Here is a 16940-nt window from a genome sequence, read left to right as displayed (position 1 = left end):
ACAAAAGACTTGACATATTGTGTAGTGTTATTGTTCATTTTGTTGGTAATATTTACCTTTTTTAAACTCAAATAAGAGATGCTTTAAAAGGAAATACTTTTTACCCAATAATCACCCAAGTAACGCCTCATCTGTGCAGGCTTAAAACCTGTACGCTGCTGTCCTCTAGCGGCTAGTCTAACAAACTGCACCAAACATCACAGTGCATCAGGACCAACAGGCAAACATTCATCACAACAGACCGGTAATAACACTATAATGGTAAAGAAAACAAATACAAATATAGAAGCAACATGGAAATAAAATGTACCGTAAAGGTTTACTGTTACACAGTCAAACTTCCTGAGGACATTGACTAAGGGAGACCTGCTGGGTCAGAATCATCTCTACCAACACAACACTAACAGTGTTTCTATTTGTGGCTTCATCTGCTGCTGTTTTAAATATTTTAGCTACTTTTTTTTGTGTGTTATGATTTCATATCTTTTGTTTATTTAATGTACATTTTTACGCCTGCAGCAATTTATTGATGCTGGTTGTGTTTAGTGTATTCTTGTGAACTGTGTGTTAATGCCTGCAATCCCATTCTCCCTCAGAATAATATCAAAATTGAAGAGAGTTGTATTTATTATTAACACTTGATACTGATACTGCAGTTAAAATAGGGACCCAGCCAAGAGTCACAGCTTCTTTTATGTTTTGTCATCAACCAATCAAAGTAAAGTATTTAATGTAGCTACAGTATGACAGTAAAAGGTACTTTAGCAGTTTAAGTATGATTATATAAGTAAGCTTCTTTATGTAGTTAAAAAAGAATAGCAAAAGAATTGCATGTGGTTAGAATATCACAGTAAAATAATTGAATGAAGCTAATGTATTTTGTAAAGTTAAAATATTAATTTTTTCAAATGACAATAAAAATGTATTTAATGTATTTTGTGGTATGCCCCAAAATATTTGATTTAATTACATTAATAGTAATTTGAGATTATTCCTAATAATATACGTGATAGTCACATGGGTTTATGTTTCATATGCATTATGGAGAGATCAGTAAATGACAGCAGCACTCCGGTGGAATGTTTGGCACAGGAGCAGTTGCACCCCGTACTGTTTCTTTGGAGGTAACTTCCGACCACATATCAGATGCAGCCTGGATGATGAATTTAATGCTCACTGTCTTTATTGCTGCTGCATTTATTTCAAGTCTCAAGTTTCAAGTTTCAAGTTTAATGCTGTATTCTACAGGTTAGCAGTGGGTGAGAGTCACCGACATTAACTCACCACAAGTGTCATTGAGACATATTGATGTTGTTTTGATCATCTTGTTAGACTGTGTAGTATATTCCTGCAGCCAATGGAAATACATAGCACAGTTACAAACCATAAGTGATATGTGAATATCCAGCTAATGATTTTCTCTAGCATAGGTATAGATCATAATGACATGTTAATATCTTAAGGCACCTTGGATCTTATGTTCAGACCTTTAAGTATTATCTCCAGATGTGTTCAGTTTGTTTCTCCTTGTCTGAACTATCCTTGAACTGCCTATGGAATAATAAGAGGAGAGATGGTTTTCAGCTGGTCCTTAAATCTTAATGTACGACACATTCCCAAATTTAGGCAACGGGCCCGGTTGTGTGACGTAATTGTATCTCTAGGTCTGTAGTAAACAAGTCCCCTATAAAAGGGGACTTGCAGAGGCAAGTCCGATTTTCACCATTTGGCTGTGTGATGTCTCCGAGTCTCTAGAGCTCGTCCTGACCTGTGAAACTTCTGTGTAATAAATTCTGTTATGCTGCAGGTTCTGGGTCTGCGTCTCCTCTCTTCAAACACCGACTTTGACAAGACACTGCTGCTTGAAAGATACGACAACTGTTAAAAAAACTTACAAACTCCGCTGGACAGTGAGGTGGGAGACACTCAAGCCACTAGGCTGAGGGGTAGAGTGGTCGTCCTCCAACCTGAAGGTCGGCAGTTCGATCCCCAGTCTGACCCATCTACATGCCGAAGTGCCCTTGGGCAAGATGCTGAACCCCGAAGGGCCCCCCAAAGAATAACTAAGTGCTGCGAATAGATGCACTGTATGAATGTGTGTGTGGATGGGTGAATGTTAAACTGTACTGTAAAGCGCTTTGAGTGGTCATCAAGACTAGAAAAGTGCTATATAAATACAAAACCATCTACCATTTACCATTTAGGTGAGCGGTGACTACATTCACCTTTATAGGTGTTTGTTTTACCTGCGCGTCGTCTTTGCAGGGGGTTGGCTATAGTAAAGTGTTTACTTTACACTATGTGTATTGATGATAGGAGCTGTGTATTTCAGCTCCGACACACGCACTCTATAATTAAGTCATGTATTGTTATTGTGTCTTATAAAGACCAGTTATAAGCTATTGTTCAATATATTTATATTGAAAATGTTTGTATTTCTTCCTGAGTGAAAACTGTTTTATGATTAAGTGTGCATGTCCAAAATTAATTTCTGATGTCAATACAGTTAAGTATCACTGTAACCTGCACTATGTGATTATAGTAGCACTGTTCACTTACAGTCCTGTGAAAAAGTATTTGCCCCCTTCCTGGTTTCTTGTTTTTTGGCATATTTGTTACACTTAAATGTTTCAGATCATCCGACAAATTTTAATATTAGACAAAGATAACCCAAGTAAATACCAAATGCAGTTTTTAAATGACGATTTCATTTATAAAGGTAAAAGCTATCCACCCCCCCCCCCCCCTCGATAGATCATGAATGAACTGTGATTAACCACATTTTTTGAAAAGCTGAGTTCAGTTTCACTAGCCACACCCAGGCCTGACTACTGCCAGAACCGTTGAATCAAGATATCACTTAAATAGAGCCTGTCTGACAAAGTGAAGTAGCCAAAAAGATCTCAAAAAGCAACACATCATGCTGAGATCTAAATAAATTCAAAAACAGTTGAGAAACAAAGTTATTGACATTTATGATTCAACAATAAGAAAGACACTGGGCAAAAATGGCATCCATGGGAGAGTTCCCAGGCAAAAGCAACTGCTGACCAAAAAGAACACAAAGGCTCGTCTCACATTTGCCAAAAACATCTGGATGATCCCTTAGACTTTTAGGCAAATATTCTGTGGACTGACGAAACAAGTGGAACATTTTTGGAAGATGTGCGTCCTGTTACATCTGGCGTAAAAGTACCACAGCATTTCATAAAAACAACATCATACCAACAGTCAAACATGGTGGTGGTAGTGTGATGTTCTGTGGCTGCTTTGCAGCTTCAGGACCTGGACGACTTGCCATAATTGATGGAACCATGAATTCTGCTCTCTACCAGGAAATCCTGAAGGAGAATGTCCGGCCATCAGTTTGTGAACTCAAGCTTAAGTGCACTTGGGTTATGCAGCAGGACAATGATCCGAAACACACCAGCAAGTCCACCTCTGAATGGCTCAAAATAACAAAATGAAGGTTTTGGAGTGGCCTAGTCAAAGTCCGGACTTAAATCCAATTGAGATGCTGTGGCATGACCACAAAGAAGCCATTAATTCACGAAAACCATCCAATGTGGCTGAATTAAAACAATTCTGCAAAGAAGAGTGCCAGAATTCCTCCACAGCGATGTGAAAGACTCATTGTTATCGCTTGATTGCAGTTGTTGCCACCAAGGTTGGCACAACCAGTTATTAGGTTAAGGGGGCAATTACTTTTTCACAGAGGGCCAAGTAGGTTTGGATAGCTTTTTTCACTTAATAAATGAAATCATCATTTAAAAACAGCTTTTTGTATTTACTGGGGTTATCTTTGTCTAATATTACAATTAGTTTGATGATCTGAATCATTTAAGTGTGACAAATATCCAATCAAATAAAAAATCAGGAATGGGGCAAATACTTTTTCACAGCACTGTATATATGAGTGATAATGTGTATTAAGATGTTTGAAGTAAAGAGACATAAGATGAACACCAGAAGTGTGAGTAACACTGAACACATTCCATTACAAAGGAGAGGATACTTGTATGTTTTATGCACTTTAAAATTAAGTTATCAACTGAAACACTGACACTCAGAGAAATGTTTGTATTTCAAATTGCGTTGAATTTGAATAAGATGCAGTCTGGATGATGAACTGAAAGCTCCCTGTCTTTATTGCTGCTGCATTCATGCTGTATTCTACAGACATACTTTGTTGCTGTGGTACCAATCCTGGGACCCGTAACAATGGCCATAATAATATTTAATCTACCTAAATCAGGGGTGTCAAACATACGGCCGAATCGGCCCGCCAGGGGACCCATCTCGGCCCGCCGGGTGCAAGGCATGCTCTAAATAAAAATTTTAATTTAAATTTGAAATAAAAATAGAAAAAAATCACTCTATGCCAGTGATTCTCAAACTGAGCGGGCTCAGAGGCATAACAGGTGGGGCACGCGACCGGGAGACGGAAATGTGAGGCGGAACTTGTTTTCACGTCCGCATCTCTTTGACGGTGGAACAATAAACGAATCGTTCTTTCGCCGTAGCTAGGAATGGCCAGCCGCGGCTCTGCAGCGGCATCCTGTACAGTGTTGTGCAAGTCGCGAATATTTTCTGCAAACAGTGAACTCACGATCACGTTAATTTGTTAATCGTATCAGGCCAGCATGAAATACCAGGAGCGGCAAATGTGCGTGTGTCCCCAGACAGCACACACACTCAGGCCCCGGGACTCCGCCCCCACTCATTCGTTTAGAGAGACTCAGAGTGAGATCAGAACTCGTTCCTGTGAAGCCACCGGTCAGTGACAAACAAGACAGTGTTCAAAAACCAAACTGGGGTACGGGGTACGCGAAGTGGTTCAGGGGGTACGCGGTATTGTGCACGAAGCCCCGGGGGGCTGGAATCCCACCTCAGCAGGCTTGCGCCAGCCCTCACCTTTCACTTTCAATGCGTGCGTCCGTGTTCTAATACGGGTCGGACCCCAGTTATGCTGGTTTCATGTTGGTATCCGCCACCGCCAAGCCGTAATAAGTTCACTTGGAAGCATGCAGCTCAAAATACATTTTCCAGAATAAAATCATTTACTTACGGTCAATGTAGTTTGAAACCGACACTGAAGCTCATGACCTCCTTTCTGAGTGAGACAGAAGCACACAGAACAGACACAGCTGTGTCAGACAAATACTCCTGACAATAATATCATACAAACAATGAGATACAGTGAAATGGAAATAATGATCAACTGTAAGCTTCATACCTCCTCCAGAGACAAGTGTGAGTCTCAGACCCACCTGTTCAAAGGTACCTGACTTATATTCTGTTGACCACACCTTAATGGGTCCATCGGTCGGACTTGTAGTGCAATGTAAAATTCCACTGATCAATGTCTACCATGAATAATGTCTTACTACTGTCTTAACTGTTTTCTGTGCACTTAGCGGATGCACCCTCAAAGTTCATGCTCTTACTTGCTAATTTCACCTCCTGTTGACCTGTATCTGTGCAGCTGTATGCTGGGGTTGATACCTCTTTCTGTAACAGTGATGCCAGACAGCAGATGTATCCTCTCTGCTTTTTGTCATGTTTTCTGTTCATCACATTGTATAAAAACCGTCCTTTTTAACTACTTGTGTTCGCACTCTGAGCCATGTTGCTGATTGTGTAACCCTCTGCAGAGCCAATAATTAAAACTCAAAGACAACTCCGGTCTGAGAAACTCCTTATTTCACATCTCAAGATAAATTTCCATGAAATTCTCAGACTGGAGTTGCCTATGAGTCTTTTTAATATTAAGCTCTGCAGAAGTTACACATCAAGCACTGGTGCTCACAGTAGAACTGGCCGCAACTCCACAAAAGCCAGAAGTTATACAAAGAGGCGTTTCATAAAACATTATATTAAAAAAAACATGAAATCATCAACTGTGTCTATCTGCTGTGTCTATCCGCTGTAGCAGTTGTAAAAAAACATAACAGAATAAGGGCATACACCCTGTTTGTCAAGGTCATAGCAGTGAGACACCGCCAAATAAGGGTTGCATCCTGTCAGGTGGACAGTATCACAGCAGTGAGACACCTGGTAAGTGGATTTTTCCATTATCTTTAGACAATGTTCCTTGGAATCTGTCATTACACAGAGAAACAGGGAGTGGACGTGCAATCAATGTTTCATGTGCTGTTACCAGAGAAGTCCACTTGATTTGCTCCTGTGTATGCATGCCAGACGCTGACTCATCCATAAACAGTTCAAAGTCTAGATTCTGCAATGGTGTTTCCTGCAGTCTGGTCTGAGGGAACAAACTTCAGTTATTGTTACTATGCAGCTGTTACTCTCTTAGGGGAGAGGGATTTGCCCTCTGCTGTGATCACATGCCCTCAAAATGAAACTTGTTCTTTGACAAACTGCAGTTTTTCATCCTTGCCTTATGACCTTCTGCAGCTAGATGTTTTAGGAGAGCCACAGAAACCTTTTCACGTTATTCTTAATCCAATAACAAATCATTTAATCATCAACATATTGTAAAAGTGCACTTCCTGGTGTTATCTCCAATGATCTTAAGCTTTCTTTTAGTGCCTGGCTGTAAATATCATTGACACAGGCGTGTGAATGTATAACTTTCATTGTTAGAACCATGCAAACCAGTATTGGCTGTCTTTATCAATTTGAACGCTGAATAATGCATTTTCCAGATCAACAACAGAGAACCATTTACAATCCGGCGGAACTCGCAAAGGATTGTGTAAAGATTTGGATTAGAAGGAGCATGTTGTTGTACTGCGGCGTTGACAACTTACATATCTCGCATGAATCGCCAATCATCAGGTTGTGATTTATCAACAATATGCTTGACCGGAAAAAATCGGATTGTGCACTAGTTAATCATTGCAAGGAACAATAACCCCTGCCTTCAATAGAGAGTTGAAAACTGGAGTAATACCATCGATGGCTTTCTGTTTCACTGGATATTGTCAGAATTTGGTGTGATAACCACATGTGGTGTGATAACCATGTTTTGAATTAAAGCCACATCATGATTGAGCCCTTGAAATGATGTTTGTATAATGTAAATATGCATGTTCATAATGCGTGTCTGTATGTGTGTCTGGTACCAGTTGAACAGTCCTGTGAGTGTTTGAACAACAGATGTAAAACGTTTTCTAAACACTTAAAAAAATTGATTATACTGAATTACAGGATCATATATCTTTTCCCAAATGTCAGCATTGACACATATTTTTATCCACAGGCCCAATTCTTGCCATTTATAATTTCTGTGCTCTGACAGCAAGACATATGAGTGTGAACCAGGAACATAAAAAAAGGAAAGCATCCTCTGAACATCTCTCAAGGAACTGAGAGGGTGAATTATTTTGTGGTTTGAGTAAAATTACAGAAAAAGCACATCTATGTTCATTCCAGAACATGCAACTTAGCATTAACTTCTCTCTCACACATCGTCTTTACAAATTTCTCGAAACCATCTTTTTCCTAACCTGTATATTTCCCTTTGTGTATGTGTGCAGTGCAGTGTAAATTTTCTGGATGCATATAAGTGGTGTCTGCTCTTAGTGTGACTGAATGTGCCTTATCCACTAGATCAGTGTGGATTGATGTTACAAGAGATGAACAAAGCTTCCAGTCGTTCGCATATAACAATGAATCAGCATTATACTTAATGCATGTGTAAATATGTGGCGGATCCAGATCAGCTATCGATATGACTCCTAATGGGGTGAAAACGAGAGAAATACCCAAAAGACACATTACATCACTTCATGTCAAATTAATTGAACAACATGAGGATAGCAAAAATTAACACAAATTCCTGTGATTCTATCAATAGATATTAAGGAAGTCATGAATTTGTCCTGCGGACATCCGCTTGTGATGGAGCTTGGTGTTGTTCAGGTTGTCGTCTTCTCGGCGGAGCAGAGTCCAGGTCTAAACCTGCATTTTGAGACACTGAGACACCTGTGAGGAGTTATCTGTCCCTGCCAGTGTTTATTTTCTGTCCCTTTGATGCAATTCTTCTAACCACATTCCGCATATCTTCCTATCTGCCTGATATGTAAGTTTTACTTTTCTGGCCTAACATTCTTTTTTCTTTCTCCTCTGGCTTCAGTCTCAGCTGTTTTAGCTGTCTTATACTAAATCTCCCCCAGCTGGAAACCCACATTCTTTCATTCACACTTGTATTAGACTTAGTGCTGTGTCATCATACCTCCAGGGGATAATTATGGTTGCCACAACGCTACCTGAGGAGTTTCACCTCAGGAATATTAATATGTATAATGTGTGCGACAGTACAGGTTCTTTAGAATCACTGGGGCAAGAGACGTGTTTAAATCAATAAGGAATTACTTTAATAAACAAAAATGTATATAATCAAAACACAATAAACACACAAAAAAAACCACACTTGAGTTAAAATACGTAACTACTGGACAGGGCTGTGACTTACTGCGGCGACGAGAACCAAACAAAAGGGGAAAGGGATTAATAAAACAAACCACCCGTGAAACAGCACACAAAACAAAACAGGTCGTGAAGAACTCCCACCACCAGGAATCAGAGCTGCCATCTGTCACACTTTCGCCCTGTGACACACGCTTTTGCATGTTTTCACACGCACTCACGCCACACATCCAACTTCTCACATCCCCAAAAAAATCTGATTTTGGGCCGAGACATGTTCGTTCCTTTTCAAACTCCCCGATGTTAGATGGCGCTAAGGAGCGCATCTGTAACCCTATTCGCTGCAGAGCAAAACATTGACCTTCACACATAGACATCCAATTTACCCCAAAGAGTATAGGAGTCCCGAAGTTAGCGACAGAAGAAGAGTTACAAAGACAACCACGGGAGAAACGCGGGAAGAGAATCTATCACTGAAGAAAATGTTCATCTCCAATATGAGCAGAGACTAGGTATGTTAATGACATGTGATTCAATTAAGAACTCACTCTCTTAAACTTTAAATCTTGAAATAAGTTATTCGTTTGTGTTTGTTAGTGTGAACTTGATTTTGTGTGATGAATGTACACTCAGCTGTCATAACAAGCAGCAGGAGAGCACCTTGTTAACCTCGTGGTATACTGCATGCTCAAAACATCATAGCATTTTTTATTAAGGATGTGTCATTTTTTGCTGAACATAAATCATGAACTGCTCTTAAGAATACAATCATTAACAATATAGGTTAGGTTTCAGTTAAGAATTAGTTGAATACATTGTAATCAAAATGTCAATCAACCTACCTTGGTCAAATCTTAAAAACAGTTCTATTAATTCGGCTATATTGTGGTACATAGACAGTCATTGAGGCTCAACAATAGTTTGATGGTTGAATGTTCAGCTCAAGTCTAGATGGCCCTAGAAGTCATGATCAGATGAATCAGAATAAGTTCAGGTATTGCACATCTTTAGCATACCACCCAAAAATCCACTAGAATGCAGGAAATAACATCTACTTAAACACAAATTTCCTGGGGGTGGACCTTCAGCTATGTCTTTGCTTCACAGAATGTAACCAATGGTGTCCATCTCCAGTAGGCCGCCCCTATCAACGACTTTGGCCTCCACAAACCACCAGAATGCAGCGCAAAACATGGGTAAAACGCCGAATTAATTCCAATTCCCTGATATTTGAGCCACCAACGTGTGTGACTGCGTGCACGGCCAAATTTTGGTCACCCCCGACAAAATCTCACTCCAAGGTTTTTTGAAAAGTTGGCAGCTCTGAGGAATTGGGATGCCGCCTCTGGGCCACAAATAAAAGAAGATTAAAACAAGTCAAGGTTTAAAAACAAGTTAAACAAACAAACAAAACAATAAAATAAGACATACAAACCTAATCTAAACACAATATGACTGGGTTAAAAAGGTAACTCTTAAATATGGGCGTCCCCCTGGACGTGTTCTCTCCAAGCGCCATGAAGGTGTAGCGCCGAGTGTAGAACAAAGATATTTGTAACCACGGAGTAGGTCCGTCGGCAGAGCCGAGTAGTGTCTGTCTCACTCCTGGTCTTTGTATGGGTTACTCAGATGCTTGCACTACAGTTGAGGTCATGTGATATTCTTGTGATATTAAAAACAGTATAAAACCAGAGCTTCAGCAAAGGCCCCAAACTCCAGTGCTGCCAGAACAGCAGGTACACGTCCTGAGACACAGGGCTGCTAGTAGCCGATGAGGGGGCAGGGCCTCACCCTATCAAACAAACAATTTCAGAGATGGACCATACAAATACACAATTGAGGACTTATGGGACCATACGCACCACCGTGTCAGGCCAAGGCAGCGTCTCCGTAACCCGGAGGGAGGCATCTTCTCAGCGTTAGCCGAGTCTGGTAGCTTAGCTGTAAGGTTGAATAATGTGTCAGCTAAAGCGAGGTAAACGCGAGGTCGGCAGACAACGTTACTTACCACGCTGGCGTGCAACTGTACTCGTCAGTCCCCGGTGGAGCGATTCCGTGCCGTCCATCAATTCAGCAACTGCAATGGATGAGCAGCTAAGTGGCTAATTAAGCCTATTAAAGCTTCATTAGTCCATCAGAAATGATATCGATCTTCTTCCACAAATGTCTGTCTGTATGTGAAACACATATTTTTCTAAAACTACATCTTATCAACTTCACATTTGTTTTGTGTATAGTAGATTGTCTGAGGAAGTGCAGTGCTGAATCGTGTACGATTTGAACACATGATACGTTCAATATTAATAAAATGTGTATCAACAGGCAACAAGCGCTCTGTATAAGTCAGTGGCCTCAGTGAACATTCAGATATCAGCTGTAATGATTTTGGGACGCTAGAAAGATGGTTTACTGTTTTATATAATGACTGAATAAATAGCTATGTGATTTTAATTTATTTTGAGGATGTGTATGCTACTTATTTAAAGCAAGGTTATGGGTATAATTTATGTCAACTTAGATCATGTAATGGAATATTACGCTGTTAAAATATCAGATTGACCTCTGGTAAAGAGTTGATTCAGAAGAGGATTAGATGATTGTCTGGTCCAATTGATGAGTCATTTAGTTAGAGAAAAAAAAATTACATCTGGTAAAAAAATTACAAGTTTGAAAAACATTGATACCATGACTCAAACACACTGAGTTTCCTGAAATAAAGCGAACAACTAGGTTTAATTCTAACACAATGTTTTATGAAGCAATGCTAAGAAAAGACCCCAGATGAAAGCTATGTGCAAAGTACTGACGATCCTCCAGGGATCACTACAATGAGCTCCGGCCAAGTGACAACCTACCATGACATCACCCGTTTTGTATATTGACTAGTGAAGATAATCACAGACTCAGTTTGTGTTATGATACGTAAAGAAAAAAACATCGAGTACAGGTAGACCATTCAGGGTTTTTTATTATTGTAAATATATATACAGATTATCTACTTCATATATACAGGTGAAGAGAAGTTGAGAACATGAACTGGTGATTGGCCACTGAGAACATTTGAACACTTAAAGTGATAACATGACAAAGGTAAGCTTCTATTACAACAACAGGGTTTCTGTGCCGTTACATGGTCGTTGGAGCAGAGTCTGTGGGGAGGAGTCTTGTTGAGCTCCATGCATTTGTTTGACTGGAGGTCATCGTCATGATCGCAGCTCTCTTTTTCTCATGCCTGAATCAACAAAAGACACTGTTAGTTAAAAAGCAATTGGAATGTGAAGCAGCCACAGTGTTGTGGGAGATGCCTGTCCTGCCCCAACACTGTGTCATGTTGTCAGACGTTTGTACAGTCGAGCTGGACTTACTTATTTTTGTTTTTGAGAAGACATTTTCCGAATCTTGACTGTGGATTCACGCATTTCTCCTGCTTTCCTATGTTGCTGTGAGAGAAGAACTAGTTGTGTTAAAGAGAACCCAATGAATGGCACATAAATGTGAAATCATTCAGCTCATCTACTCACATAATAATCTCGATTTGTTGGCAGAAGATGTTTGGGTGGTGTATGACTGGCTCTGACTTGATCTGCCGGATGAACCTATTGTTGACCTGGCCGATATAACCGTTTAAGCACTTGCATTTTCTGGATCTACTGTCTGGTAGTCCTGTGGGAAGAGGAGACAGGCATTTAAGGTTAAAGGTCAGCTCACTCAGACTGTACTGAGGCCTGGTTACAAAAATAAATGGCATTGTGCAAGTTAGGATATAGCTAATGCTATTCCCTTTCTTGTTTCCCTTTTTTACAGATCTAAGGACAAATATTTTCTTGTTTGTATAATGGTATAATTGGCAAAAAGCATTTCACAGATTGACAATGTCAGAATAACACACTTGTCGCACAAAGATCAGCCACTTTTGAGCTGCATTACTGCTCGTACTAGATAAAAAGGAACAGCCAGTGTCTACTATTTGCCTTTCTGCAGGTAAGTCCCCATTCACAACCCAACATGAAACAAATCAGATCATGAACGTGAAGGATTTACAGAACAATAAAGTTTTCCCATTACCTTGAGCACAGAGGACAAGCAGGAAGCTGAGGAAGGTAATAGCAGATGAGTTCATAGTTGTGGCTGTAGACAGGTTCTGGCTCTCCCTGCAGTTTCTCTCTTCAGTCTTTACTGCTGATGATACACAGCACAGGACGTTTCTGTCTTTTATATACTGAGGGGAAACACTCTGCTTCTGCTATGCAACACTTACTTTGCACCATCACTTTCAGTTTCTCTGCCCCTTCCCTTTTCTTCTAGTAATCCTGTTTCCGAGAATCAGAGAGAGCTTTTCTCTGGAAAAAGTTTGGTTCAGGGAACCACTGTAGTTTGCATTATCCCCTGCACATATAGCTATTCTGTTGTGGGGGGTGACCAGTCACAATGAATATGTATTTGACAAATTAATAAATCATTTATTTGTCCTCAATATTGTCAATGATGGATGAAAATGTAAAAATAAAAAAACAAGCAAGCAAGCAAACAAACAGGGGCAGAAACCTGACTGCCTCGGCGGAGGTGGAAGTCAGCATTGCCTGATTGGTGTATATAACACATGCAGGCTTTACATCACTCCTCTTTATATTTTCTGGTTTTGTTGCAAAAAGACGTACATAATGCTGTTTTTAACGTATATTCCTCTCTTTGAGATTAGAAAAATAATCCAAGTTTAGCTCATCTAGTTGCATAGGTCAAAAGTTACCTACAACCCAGGTTGGAATTAGTGAGGGACATGCAGGTAAAATAAACCCACGTCCTCAAGATGAAATCATTAAGACCAAATGAGGCTCAAAGGCTTTTATTTTAGTGTTTTGAACTAAATGCCAAATGCTTGAGTTGGGTTGAAAAGGCCATAGTATAGATGATGACTATTAGCATTCATGACATGGTGAAAGTCATTAGCTGTGTCAAAAGCGAACAGTCACAGTCTGCCCTGTTTCAAAAGGCTCCTTCAAATGCAACCGAGAAATGCTTCCTTCCATCCCCAAGAAACGAAGGCTCTAAAGGTTGGATCCTTCCTGGCCCTACCTTTCCCAAGATCCATTGCGCTTCAGTGATGAACCGTTTTTCATAAAGGTGATTAAAGCAATTAGACGCCCAATGCTTAAGTGTCAGGCTTCAACTTAGCCAGTAGAAGAAAAGAAAAAACCTTCTTGTAGTCAGTGTCCCACCATTATTGCTGTTTCTAGGTAACCATTTTATTTCAGTTCGGCCTCCATGTTCTGCAGCTCCTGAATGGAGAGACAGCTATTATGTCAACTGCAGACACAGGCTACAGGAACAAGTATTAGCTTTTAGCTAGCAATGGTTTTTAGAGACCCAGTGCACTGCCTCTGCCCTTTCATGTGGCAAATGGTCTTAGACAGTGGCATCAGTGCAGGGCACCAATACCACAAAACTGCTCTGTTCCCAGTTTTTCACAAACATTGTACAGCCACATGTTTTTCAGAGTGAAGCAGCCACCTTGTGATGAAAATCTGAAAAAACAAAAGGCTGGAACACCAAGTTTGCTTTTGTGTATTTTAATAGGGGCTTTCTGCAGAAAGGATCAGATAGATAGATAGATAGATAGATGGATACTTTATTAATCCCGTGGGAAATTAAGGTCATCCAGTAGCTTATACACTTAACCGACATACATACATAAAACACATATACATAGGTAGAACATTGGAATCAACACAGAGAGTCACAGAGATCTCAGAGTGAAGATGGAGAACAGTCAAATGCAAGGATCTTATATAGGAAAACTAAGGCTGTTTGTCTGAGCCAGTTCACACTGGGTCTGTAGGAGCAGTTTGAGACAGGAATTAAGACAAAGGAAACTGATTTGCATACGTTTCCATTAGGTTCTTGGACAGTCAACAAGTAATAGAAAGGTCATAAAGGTATTTGGAAAGGTCATACTGGTTTCAGGTCATAAACAATTCAGGTCATAAAAGTCTTAGAGAGGTATACAAAAACTTATCTTCAATTACAAATTAGGTTTCCACTACAGTCTTTAACAAGCTCATGCTGGCCATTAATCAGGGGAACTGTAGTTTTACATATGTAAACAAATTACAGAACCAGCAGAGACCAAGATTTTATTTGTCTTCATATTCACTACCTAATTAAAAACAGTGGGTCTGACTGACTAAAGCAACATGAACCACATTCTTCATTCATCCCCTTAGTTTCCTGAAATAAAGCAAACAACTAGGTTTAATTCTAACAAAATGTTTTATGAAGCAATGCTAAGAAAAGACACCAGATGAAAGCTATGTGCAAAGTACTGACAATCCTCCAGGAATCAGTCCAATAAGCTCTAGCCAAGTGACAACCCACCATGACATAACCCGTTTTGGCACCATCTTTGTTTTTGAAACCAAAAGTAGCCATATTAGAGCCTAACTGAGAGCTTGAGGACACTGCACCCACTATCACCTAAATATCTCATGGAAAAATGGGTTTGTGGTCCTGCGGTGCAGGAGAACACGGTGACCGGCCTGCACAACAATAAACAAACCCTTAGGGATGGTCAGCAATGCTGAGTGGGAGCAAATCCCTGCAGCCAGTTTGTCCAAATACTTTTAGCCATATGTAGTGTTGACCATATATACCTCACATATGATTACAGCTGGTTTTATCTCAACTACTGACTTTTACATTGCTGTAATTTCATTGTAGTATATTGACTGGTGAAGATAATCACAGACTCAGTTTGAGTTATCATACGTAAAGAAAAAAACATCAAGTACAGGTAGACCATTCAGGGTTTTTTATTATTGTAAATATATGTACAGATTATTTACTTCATATATACAGGTGAAGACAAGTTGAGAACATGAACTGGTGATTGGCCACTGAGAACATTTGAACACTTATAGTGATAACATGACAAAGGTAAGCTTCTATTACAACAACAGGGTTTCTGTGCCGTTACATGGTCGTTGGAGCAGAGTCTGTGGGGAGGAGTCTTGTTGAGCTCCATGCATTTGTTTGACTGGAGGTCGTCGTCATGATCGCAGCTCTCTTGTTCTCATGCCTGAATCAACAAAAGACACTGTTAGTTAAAAAGCAATGGGAATGTGAAGCAGCCACAGTGTTGTGGGAGACGCCTGTCCTGCCCCAACACTGTGTCATGGTGTCAGACGTTTGTACAGTCGAGCTGGACTTACTTATTTTTGTTTTTGAGAAGAAATTTCCCGAATCTTGTCTGTGGATTCACGCATTTCTCCTGCTTTCCTATGTTGCTGTAAGAGAAGAACGAGTTGTGTTAAAGAAAACACAATGAATGGCACTTAAATGTGAAGTCATTCAGCTCATCTACTCACATAATAATCTCGATTTGTTGGCAGAAGATGTTTGGGTGGTGTATGACTGGCTCTGACTTGATCTGCCGGATGAACCTATCGTTGACCTGGCCGATATAACCGTTTAAGCACTTGCATTTTCTGGATCTACTGTCTGGTAGTCCTGTGGGAAGAGGAGACAGGCATTTAAGGTTAAAGGTCAGCTCACTCAGACTGTACTGAAGCCTGGTTACAAAAATAAATGGCATTGTGCAAGTTAGGATATAGCTAATGCTATTCCCTCTCTTGTTTCCCTTTTTTACAGATCTAAGGACATATATTTTCTTGTTTGTATAATGGTATAATTTGCTAAAAGCATTACACACATGGACATTGTCGGAATAACACACTTGTCGCACAAAGATCAGCCACTTTTGAGCTGTATAACTGCTTGTACTAGATAAAAAGGAACAGCCAGTGTCTACTATTTGCCATTCTGCAGGTAAGTCCCCATTCACAACCCAACATGAAACAAATCAGATCATGAACGTGAAGGATTTACAGGACAATAAAGTTTTCCCATTACCTTGAGCACAGAGGACAAGCAGGAAGCTGAGGAAGGTAATAGCAGATGAGTTCATAGTTGTGGCTGTAGACAGGTTCTGGCTCTCCCTGCAGTTTCTCTCTTCAGTCTTTACTGCTGATGATACACAGCACAGGACGTTTCTGTCTTTTATATACTGAGGGGAAACACTCTGCTTCTGCTATGCAACACTTACTTTGCACCATCACTTTCATTTTCTCTGCCCCTTCCCTTTTCTTCTAATAATCCGGTTTCCCAGAATCAGAGAGAGCTTTTCTCTGGAAAAAGTTTGGTTCAGGGAACCACTGTAGTTTGCATTATACACCGCACATAAAGCTAACCTTCTTGGCGGAGGTTAAAAGTCAGCATTGCCTGATTGGGGTATAAAATACATGCAGGCTTTACATCACTCTTCTAGTTGCAGGTCAGAAGTTACCTACAACCCAGGTTGGAATTAGTGAGGGACAATGCATGTAAAATAAACCCACGTCCTCAAGATATAATAATTTAGTCCGAATGAGTTCAAAGGTTTTTCTTTTAGTGTTTTGAGCTAAATGCTAAATGCTTGAGTTGGGTTGAGAAGGCCATAGTATAGATGATGACTATTAGCATTCATGACATGGTGATAGTCATTAGCTGTGTCA

The 16940-nt window shown here is 40.1% G+C and overlaps 3 protein-coding genes across 3 annotated transcripts in view; all 3 read right to left on the bottom strand.

Annotated features, from left to right (window-relative positions):
- LOC128437680 (uncharacterized) overlaps positions 1-5253 on the bottom strand; it is a 57560-nt gene extending 52307 nt beyond the window's left edge. The window contains exon 1 of the mRNA XM_053419852.1: positions 5237-5253. The gene's annotated coding sequence lies outside the window, so the exon portion shown is untranslated. The remainder of the gene's footprint in view (positions 1-5236) is intronic.
- Positions 5254-11344: 6091 nt separating this feature from the next.
- Positions 11345-12741, bottom strand: LOC128437682 (C-X-C motif chemokine 10). The gene is made up of 4 exons (XM_053419853.1): positions 12460-12741; positions 11916-12057; positions 11760-11834; positions 11345-11626 (listed from the first exon to the last, which is right to left on the bottom strand). The coding sequence occupies exons 1-4, from the start codon at positions 12512-12514 to the stop codon at positions 11521-11523; spliced, it is 378 nt and encodes a 125-aa protein (XP_053275828.1). The 5' UTR covers positions 12515-12741; the 3' UTR covers positions 11345-11520.
- Positions 12742-15184: 2443 nt separating this feature from the next.
- Positions 15185-16477, bottom strand: LOC128438557 (C-X-C motif chemokine 10). The gene is made up of 4 exons (XM_053421141.1): positions 16300-16477; positions 15756-15897; positions 15600-15674; positions 15185-15466 (listed from the first exon to the last, which is right to left on the bottom strand). The coding sequence occupies exons 1-4, from the start codon at positions 16352-16354 to the stop codon at positions 15361-15363; spliced, it is 378 nt and encodes a 125-aa protein (XP_053277116.1). The 5' UTR covers positions 16355-16477; the 3' UTR covers positions 15185-15360.
- Positions 16478-16940: the final 463 nt, after the last annotated feature.

This window comes from Pleuronectes platessa, chromosome 4 (genome assembly GCF_947347685.1).
Source record: "Pleuronectes platessa chromosome 4, fPlePla1.1, whole genome shotgun sequence".
In the NCBI taxonomy this organism is placed as follows: domain Eukaryota; kingdom Metazoa; phylum Chordata; class Actinopteri; order Pleuronectiformes; family Pleuronectidae; genus Pleuronectes; species Pleuronectes platessa.
This window is presented reverse-complemented; position numbering and strand designations above follow the sequence as displayed.

Bases quoted from the DNA above. Each gene is read 5' to 3' on its own strand.
- LOC128437682 (XM_053419853.1), bottom strand. From the start codon at position 12,514: ATGAACTCATCTGCTATTACCTTCCTCAGCTTCCTGCTTGTCCTCTGT. The intron at 11,835-11,915 runs GTGAGTAGATGA...CTTCTCTCACAG, and splicing joins CAACAAATCGAGATTATTAT to CAACATAGGAAAGCAGGAGA. The intron at 11,627-11,759 runs GTAAGTCCAGCT...TTGTTGATTCAG, and splicing joins CTTCTCAAAAACAAAAATAA to GCATGAGAAAAAGAGAGCTG.
- LOC128438557 (XM_053421141.1), bottom strand. From the start codon at position 16,354: ATGAACTCATCTGCTATTACCTTCCTCAGCTTCCTGCTTGTCCTCTGT. The intron at 15,898-16,299 runs GTAATGGGAAAA...CTCTTCCCACAG, and splicing joins GCTTGTCCTCTGTGCTCAAG to GACTACCAGACAGTAGATCC. The intron at 15,467-15,599 runs GTAAGTCCAGCT...TTGTTGATTCAG, and splicing joins CTTCTCAAAAACAAAAATAA to GCATGAGAACAAGAGAGCTG.